Raw genomic sequence first — 9,487 nt, forward strand, 5'->3', positions numbered from 1 at the left:
GAAGAAAAATTGCTTTAAGTGTCAACAACACAGTGGTCATGTAGAAAATGGGTGAAGAGTTAAAAACTGGTTATCTCATTGCTGGGCTGTAGCCCAATAACCTAACTGAAAATTGTCTTCATCCATGTCATCTTCAACTGCTTGATATTTTCCTTAGCTTTCTCGTAATCTTTGGATTGAATTGGCTCAAGAGGATGTTTATTAAACTAACTGATAATCGCTCTTTTCCATTTATATATTTTGGAGCTACCATGGCTTTATTTTTGTATTGTAACATTTTCAGTACATTAAAATGTATAGTAATCTCCCTTTGCTTTAATGAAGAGGCTATTGCAGTTACTTGAATATTCCTTGATAATCCATATCATAAATTTTGTTGAAGTTTTCTTACTATCATCATCAATGCTGATTTTTACTAGCAAAGTCACTGCATCTAATATCTGTTTCTTGGTTTAAGTATAGTTTTGCAGATAGTTTTTATATCCAGGATCTGATTGCAAATGATGATAAAAATAAATTTTTAGTTAACCTAAGCTCCCAAAGCAGTGACCAGATTTTATAGTACTTACTCTGGCACTGAAGCCAAGAGAAGTTTTGCCTGGGTGAGGATTGGATGACAGATAGTTAACTGGATTAATGATACAGAGATTTTTAAGGCCAGAAGAAAAGGAGTACTTGTGGCACCTTAGAGACTAACAAATTTATTAGAGCATAAGCTTTCGTGAGCTACAGCTCACTTCATCAGATGCATTTGGTGGGGAAAAAAAAATTTTTTTTTCCCCACCAAATGCATCCGATGAAGTGAGCTGTAGCTCACGAAAGCTTATGCTCTAATAAATTTGTTAGTCTCTAAGGTGCCACAAGTACTCCTTTTCTTTTTGCGAATACAGACTAACACAGCTGCTACTCTGAAACCTGTCATTAAGGCCAGAAGCGTCCATTATGATCATTTAGCCTAACCTCCTGCATAACGTAGACCATAAAATTTCATTCTGCTTTAAAACCATAATTTCTGGCTGAGCTAGGGTTTTTAAAAAAAAAAAAAAAAAAGACGTCCAGTCTTGATTGAAAGACTTCAAGAGATGGAGAATCCACCACGTTCCTAGGTAAATTGTTTTACTGGTTAATTATCCGCATTGTTAAAAATGTGTGCTTTTTCTCCCAGTCTGAATTTGTCTAGTTTCGGCTAGAACTTGTTAAACCTTTTTCTGCTAGAATAAAGAGCCCTCTACTATCAGTAATCTCTCCATGTATTTACTTATAAACTGTGATCAAGTTACCTCTTCATCTTTTTGCTAAGCTAAATAAAGGTAACGATCCTGTTAATACTCTTAATATCATCATGCCTTTATTCATCTAATCCCTGAGGGAATACAGTTTCTCCTTATCATTCTCCAGTAATGATATAGCCATAGAATCATGGAAATGTAGGTCTGGAAGGAACCTCAAGAGGTCATCTAGTCAGTCCTCCCGACACTGAGGCAGGATCAAGTATACCTAGACCATTCCTGACAGGTGTTTGTCTAACCTGCTCTTAAAAACCTCTAACAGTGGGGATTTCACAACCTGCCTCAGTAAACTATTTCAGTATTTAACTATCCTTATAATTAGAAAGGTTTTCCTAATATCGAACCTAAATCTCTCTTGCTGCAGATTAAACCCATTACTTCTTGTCCTACCTTCAGTGAACGTGGAGAATAATTGATCACCATCCTCTTTATAACAGCCCGTAACATATTTGAAGACTGTTATCAGGTCCCTGTTTTGTCTTCTTTTTTCAGCATTAAACATACCCAGTTTTTTGATGCCTCATAGGTCAGGTTTTCTAAACCTTTTATCATTTTGTTGCTCTCCTCTGGGCATACTTCATAAAGTGCGGCACCTGAAACTGGACAAAGAACTCTAGCTGAGGGGCCTCCCCAATGCCGAGGGGAGCAGAATTACCTCCTCTGTCTTACATACGACGCCTGTTAATGCATCCCAGAATGATATTAACCTTTTTCACAACCGCATCACGTTGTTGTCTCTTGTTCAATTTGTGCTCCACTGTGACCCCCAGATCCTGTTCAGCAGTACTACCACCTAGTCCATTATTCCCCATTTTCTATCTGTGTATTTTATTTTTTCCTTCTGAAGTGTAGCACTTTGCACTTGTCTTTATTGACTGTCTTCTTGTTGATTTCAGACTAGTTCTCCAATTTATCAAGGTTGATTTGAATTCTAATCCTGTCCTTCAAAGTGGTAGCAACCCTTCCCATTTTGGTGTCATCCACAGATTTTAAAAGCATAATCTCTACTCCATTATCCCCATTATTTTTAATGAAAGTATTGAATAGTACCAAACTCAGGACAGATGCCTGTTGATCCCACTAGATACATCCTCCCAGTTTGACAGCAAATCATTAATAGTTACTCTTTGAATTTTACAAACAGTTGTGCACTCCACTTTTCCGTAGTTGAGAACATCATGTGGCACTGTGTCAAAAGCCTTACTAAATTCAAGATAAATCACGTCTACTGCTCCCCTGTGTCCAGTAGGCCAGTAACTCTGTCAAAGTAGTAAATTAAATTGATTTGGCATGATTTCTCCTTGACAAATCCATGTTGGCTGTTGCTTTTCACCCTATTATCCTCTAGGTGCTTACAAATTGATTGATTGATACTTTTTCCCAGTATCGTCCCAGGTATGGAAATTAGGCTTTGGCCTGGTCTGCGCTTAATATTTGGATCGAGATACCTATGGCATCAGGTGGTGTGAAAAATGCATACCCCTGAGCACTGAAGCTATGCTGGCCTAACCAACAGTGTAGATGCAGCAATGGAAGAATGCTTGGGGAGGTGATTTTCCTACTGTGACAGAAAACCCTCTTCTATTGCTGTAGGCTGCCTCTACCCTACAAGATTATGCTGGCCTAGTTATGCCACTATAGTCCCGATAGTATAGGCATGGCCTGACTAGTCTATTATTCCCCAGCTCTTCTTTGTTCCCCTTTTTAAAGATAGTTATTATGTTTGCCCTTCTCCAGTCCTCTGGGACCTCATCCTTCCTCTATGAGGTCTTGAAGATTATTGGTTCTGAGATTGCTTCAGCTAGTTCCTTAAGTAGCCTCGTGTTAATTTGGTCAGGCCTTGATGACTTGAATACAACTAACTTATTAAAATATTCTCTAACGTGTTCTTTCCCTGTTCTGGCTTGTGTTCCTTCCCCATTGTTGTTGTTAATTGTGTTAGGCGTCTGGTCACAATTAACCTTTTTAGTAAACATTGAAGCAAAATAGGCATTAAACACCTCAACCTCCTTGGATTTGTTAGCTCTCCTTCCACTAAATAGTGGTCCTTCACTTTCCTTTGTCTTTTTTTCTCCTTATGTACTTATAGAACCTCTTCATATTGCCTTTTATGTCCCTTGTCAGGTGCAACTCATTTTGTACCTTAGCCTTTCTGATTTTGTCCCTTTGTGTTCTTTTGTCCTCATCTTTAGCAATTTGTCCATGTCTTCAATTTTTATAGGATTCCTTTTTCATTTTCAGGTCATTAAAGAGCTCCTGATAGAGCTATATTGGCCTCTTCTTCCCATCTTTCCTTTGCTTTGGGATAGTTTGCTGTTGTGTCTTTAATAATGTCTCTTGAGAAGCTGCCTGAACTCTTTTCCCCTTAGATTTTCTTCCCATAGGACCTTATCTACCAGTTCTCTGAATTTGTTAAGGACTGTTTTTTTGAAGTTCATAGTACTTATTCTACTTCTCTCACTCCTTCATTTCTTTAGAATAATAAAATCTGTTGTTTCATGATCACTTTCAGCCAAATGGCCTTCAATCATCGGATCCTCAACCAATTCCTCTGTTAGACAGAATCAAGTCTAAAATGGCTGCCCCCCAGTTACTTCCTCACTCTTCTAAAACATGACGTTGTCCCCAGCACATTCCAAAAATTCATGTATTACTGTATGTTTTCCAGTAGAACTCTGGTTAGTCAAAATCCTCCATTACTACCAGGTCTTGTGTTTTGGATATTTCTGTTACTTGTTCTAGAAATGCCTTGGTCACCTCCTGATTGGATGGTCTACAGTAGACCCCCCCCCCACCATGACATTGCCCCCGTTTTTTCCCCCTTTTATCTTGATCCAGAGACTTTCAACGGGTCTGTTTTAAAGCAAAAGAAATGATAATATCCACCAAGTATGATAACAACGAGAGCAACATTTTCCTACGGATGTTTGAAAAATCTTTGGGAAGTTATAGAACATCCTGAATCCTTTGTTGTTGTTGCTAATAATATTATTTATATTTTAAGTCCCATAGACTGTCACTAAAATCCAGGCAATAATTCCAAAAAAAAATGATTACCTAACATGACTTTTACATTAGTCATATAATGCTTGTTGGTATTAGAGAGACTTGTGCTTCTCTTTTCCTTTCTTCAAATATACTAGTTTTTTTAAAACAGTTTGAGAGAATCAAGGTAAATGCTATTCAGCCATTGGATGCTTTTCTGATAACATGTGGCCTTGTCATCTTCTTAGAAAACCTCTCTATATAATATCATCACTGAAGAATGAGTAAAAATATTAAACTTGTAGACTAATGATTCTATCATAGATGTCAGTAAAAACTGCCACAAGGAATCTTGCATTCATCCACTCTAGTCTGTAAATACTGTAGATGGTATTTCAAGGAAACGGCCCAGCCGTGTGCTAAAGGCTGCCCAGTCACCTACCTAGAGCTCTGCTCCTGGCCCCACTCTGTGGAGGGGTCTCTGGATGGAAGGTGTTGGGTATAGGGGTCTGGGGGGCAGCGGGGGGGAGTTAGAGGGGAGGGAGTTAGAGGGGAACTGTAGTTTTCAACCTGTGGCCCAGGTAACAGTTGAGAACCACTGCACTAGTGGGATTTTTAAATCCTATCTGCTTCTTTAAGCACCTAAGTACCTTTGAAAATCTTTTGAAAAAGAGACTAAGGGCTTGTTTACATTTAAAATGCTACAATAGTACAGCTGTGCCACTGGTAGCGTTTCAGTGTAGATACTACCTATGCCAATGGGAGAGATTCTCCCATTGACAGAGAGGTGATAGGTAGGTCGGTGAAAGAAGTCTTCAGTCAACCTAGCCCTGGCTACACGTGGATTTAGCAACTCAATGGGATTTGGATTTGGCTTAACAACGCAACTCAGTGGGGTGGGTTTTTCATACCCTGACTGACTTAGTTAAACTAACCTAATTTTCTTGTATAGACCAGGCCTTAAGCTCCTAAGCATTTTTGAAAAATTTACCCTAAATACTCTTTGAAATTTTAAACACACTTTCATTCATTTTGTATGGCCACAGGAGCCATTTGTCTGCTATATCTTTTCACAGGGATTTTATTATTTGAAATTGTTTACATGTTGTTGATACTTGAGTGTCTTGCTTAGCCCATCACAGGCTGTTTGTATTTTAGATGGCCCAGATGACTTTGTCCTTGACTGGAACTGAATGAAAAGTGATAAGAAGACAAGATGTTTTTATAAAGTACTATACATTGAATATAATAAAAATCATTTCAGTATTTCTATTGTACCATCAAGAAAATGTCAAATTGAATACACATTTTAAAATCGGTGGTGGGAAGGATTTAGTTACAAACACATTATCCTGACTTCACTCGGTATTTCCAATCCCATTTCATTTTGTACCTCTGATACTACTTTTTCATTGCTAATGTAATGTTTATAAGAGTATGTGTTTGTTCTGAGGCAAATTTTGAATTATTTAATTCCCAGTACCACAGTGATGAGCACTTTACAAAAGCCTAAGGCAGACAGTTATGAAATCTAATAATAAAGGAAATGTGTACAGAAACAGAGGCCACCTTTATGTGGTGAAGGAGATGGAGGAAATCTAAAGTGGTAAAGACGTGAGTGAGCTTAAGAGTATGTCTACACTGCAGTTAGACACCTGCGGCTGGCCTTTGCCAGGTGACTTGGGCTTGGGCTAAGAGCTGTTTAACTGTGCTCTAGACATGTGGACTCCTACCTCACAGGCTCAAGCCCTTAGTCCAAGCCTTGTGAGCCCACATCAACTGGCACGGGCTAGCTGTGGGGTTTTAACCTTTAAACCTTTATGCCACATATACACACATTGTATGTATGCCACATCTTTTACAGAAGAAGTATTTTAGAAGTATTTCAGATAGCTTTAAATACAAAAGCTGTGTTTTTAAGTATCTATCTATCTGTAAAGTCAGGTGGCTTAGTTACATGAGACCATCTATGCAGGGCTCAAAGGAAGAGGAAAATTTTATAGCTAAAACATTTTAGAAATCTTTAAAAATACCCTTAAGCTCACTTATGTTTTTTCTAGACACAAAACTGTTCACAGCTTTAAAGTCTCATTCTTAGATCTTCCAGAGCAAAAGGAGTGTTGTGTCCCCATTTGGGAAACCTAGTATTTTCCTTTTCAGTTGTGTAATGGTCCCATTTCTAGTCTTTTGCAGTATTATACATCAAACCTTAAACTGGTCATTGACTGAGAAGAAAATATTGCTCATCCTGGACCTTGGGCCTCTGTAGTTTGGGGGGACATTCCAAATGGGGGGAAGGAGACAAAACAAATATTTCTTTCAAATTCATTTTTTTGGTCAGCAATTTGAAGCACAACAGTTGAAATGATTTTACCATGTGTGTAGAATGCTCAGAATGGTCTCACCCGATATAGATTAGTGGACAGTGCGCAGGTGTGGCAACCAATCATGTACCATAAATTAATTTCTCACAGGCCTACAATTTGTCATATGGATTTCCCTATTACATGTAGGGTAGTGTGTATAGAATGTGTGGGCGTGTATTGTAGATTAAATCTGTATGTACAAATATTTGGCATGAAGAAAATACATAAATTCTTCTTGTATCTCAAAGAATAGGTTTATTTCTAATGTTAAGGATTATTAACAAATGAATTCCATAGCCACAGTAGAAGCTTGATTTATCGTTATGGTACAATGATTACAGATTAGTAGTTTGTAGTTAATTCTGGTACTAGTTAGCTCTGTTGCTGTCACGCCTTAGGTCTTGTGCAGATGTCCATTTTTGATCCAACTATCCATCGAGTTTTTCCCATCTAACTTCTGAATTCTCTAAACATAAACATGCTGTCATTTGTACATAATGTGGTACTATGATTTTCTCATATGTATTTTTATTGTCTGAAATACAATACATGTACTGTGACATAAATACAAAGCTTCAACGCAGCTAAATAAATAATTAATAGCCCAGTATTTTTAATTCTATTTAAAAAAAATGATGCTGATTTCACTTTATTTAAATAGGACACTATTTTTGTCTGATTTGCTTTCTGAGGATGATACGATTATGGGTGGGGTAGTCCTGCCATATTTTCCTACCAGCTATTCACTTTATGTTTAAATGTACTAACTGCTATTTAGTCAAACTTTTTGGGAGAATGTAGAAATGTGGGCTTATTCAAAGATCACTAGTTTCAGAAACCTCATTATATGCAATGGTGCTTTAAAAAAAATCTAATTGTGCATCAGCATTTTGTAGCTATTTTTACATCAGTGTCTTCCAGGACTTCTAGTGGCCTCAATAAATGAAGTGGTAGTAAACTAAAATTAAATATGAATTTAGTGGGAGCTTTTGCTGTGATAGGATTGGGCACCTTTTAAGAATTGCCAATGAGATGAAAAGGCACTCTCTGACATTTTTCTTCTTATGCTGGACCATAGCCAGAAGCTGCTAATTATCCAGACTTCTAAGCAAAAGATTTTCTCCTTAGAAATCATGGGTTTGGATCAGGAGTTCCATGCAGGTGCTGTGCTCCTGTCCAAAGAGTATTAGCTTGTGTTAGAGTGCTTTGTTTCTGTCCTCCTGGCCAAGACTAGTCATAGCTATGTGAGGCCTATGGACAAGAAAAGGTAATCACACAAGGAAAAAATGGGCTTCCTGAACATGCACATTTGACCTGGCCCTCAGTGCCTGGAAGACAGATTTCGTAAGCTGACAGTGTTGCCCCACCTGGGATGCCTTGAGCCTTGGGAGGAAGAAGGAGCTGCACCACAGGTGAAAGACATAGAATCGAAGAAATGTAGGACTGGAAGGGACCTCAGTAGGTCATCTAATCCAGTGCCCTGCCCTGACGCAAGACTAAGTATTGTCTAGACCATCCCTGACATAGCAGTTTGGAACTGGAATTGAGGAGGTGTAATTCTGGAGGAGAAAAATATAAGGAAAAAAATTCTTATTCCACAAACTGTTAAATTGCTAATTACTTCAACAAGTCTAAAATATGCAGCTGTATTTTAAGAAATAAACAAATCATTCACTGATATTGTTTGCTTATATGTCTACTGTCCTTTTAGTGGTAAATGGGAGAAGAATATACCACTGATCATCAGTGATTGAGTCAGCATGTACCTTTGTAGTCTTTAATAGAGAGGAGGTCTTGTCATTGATAGTGACAGACAGACAAACTGTCATGAATTCATTGGCCATCACTTACTTTACCTAGGTGATTTCTATTTTATTACATTGACAGTGCTATACATGTGCAAAGTAAAGTAGGAATCTGAGTGTTGTAAAACCTTGAGTTAGCCCTCACCCCACCATTGTCCGATAGATGTGCATTATTCCCATTTTACAAATTGTGAAACTCCCACTCAGAGATATGAAGCGCCTACGGTAACACTGGAAAAAAAACACTGGAAAAGAGCTAAGAATAGACCCAGATCTGATTCCCAGTCACACAATTCAGCACCAAGTTCATCTTAACTTGAAGTCGTTCAACTTATTAACGTTACTGCTGTTAAGGAGGTAAATAACTGAATAGTTACCATAATTTATCTTCACTCAAAATACAAGCATTTTAAAAGCTTTGGTTTGTTGATGGCCCATCATAAACTATTGGCATTTGAACACTCTTAAGCACCAGCAAATGGCACCCAGTTTATTTGTGTGTCAGGGGTTCTCAAACTTCATTGCACTGTGACCCCCTTTTGACAACAAAAATTACTACACAACCCCAGGAGGGGGGAGATAGAAGCCTGAGCCCCGCCACCCTGGGCCCGGGGGCGCCTGAGCCTAGCTACTCTGGGCCCAGGGGCACCCAAGCCCCACTGCCCTGGGCAGGGAGGGAAAAGCTGAAGCCCAAGGGCTTCAGCTCTAGGCAGGGGGCCTGAAACCTGAGCCCTGCCACCCAGGTCTGAAGCCCTTGGGCTTTGGACCCGGTCAGTGTGGCTTGGGCTTCGGCTTCAGCCCTGGTTGTGGGGCTTCGGTTTTGGCCCCAGGTGCCAGCAAGTCTAATGCCAGCCTTGGCAACATGTTATTGAGAAGTGTCCATTTTTAAAATTAATTTTTCATGTTGACTTCAGGCAGTTTAAGAATTTTTTCATCATAATGAAGATTCTGTGATCTGTAAGGCTTCCTATTCCTCTCTCTCACTCCTCTGTGTAGCAAATTGGATAGATTGGGCCTGATGCACCAAAGCTTTTCTCCAGTT

The 9,487-nt window shown here is 38.8% G+C and overlaps 1 protein-coding gene across 1 annotated transcript in view; it reads left to right on the forward strand.

Moving 5' to 3' along the window:
• FAM120B (family with sequence similarity 120B) overlaps window positions 1–8,318 on the forward strand; it is an 89,645-nt gene extending 81,327 nt beyond the window's left edge. Inside the window, 1 exon segment of the mRNA XM_038395252.2 lies at window positions 5,417–8,318. Within this exon segment, the coding sequence (XP_038251180.1) occupies window positions 5,417–5,432 (16 nt within the window). The 3' untranslated portion in view covers window positions 5,433–8,318.
• Window positions 8,319–9,487: the final 1,169 nt, after the last annotated feature.

The sequence above is a fragment of the Dermochelys coriacea genome, chromosome 3 (assembly GCF_009764565.3).
Source record: "Dermochelys coriacea isolate rDerCor1 chromosome 3, rDerCor1.pri.v4, whole genome shotgun sequence".
Taxonomy (NCBI): domain Eukaryota; kingdom Metazoa; phylum Chordata; order Testudines; family Dermochelyidae; genus Dermochelys; species Dermochelys coriacea.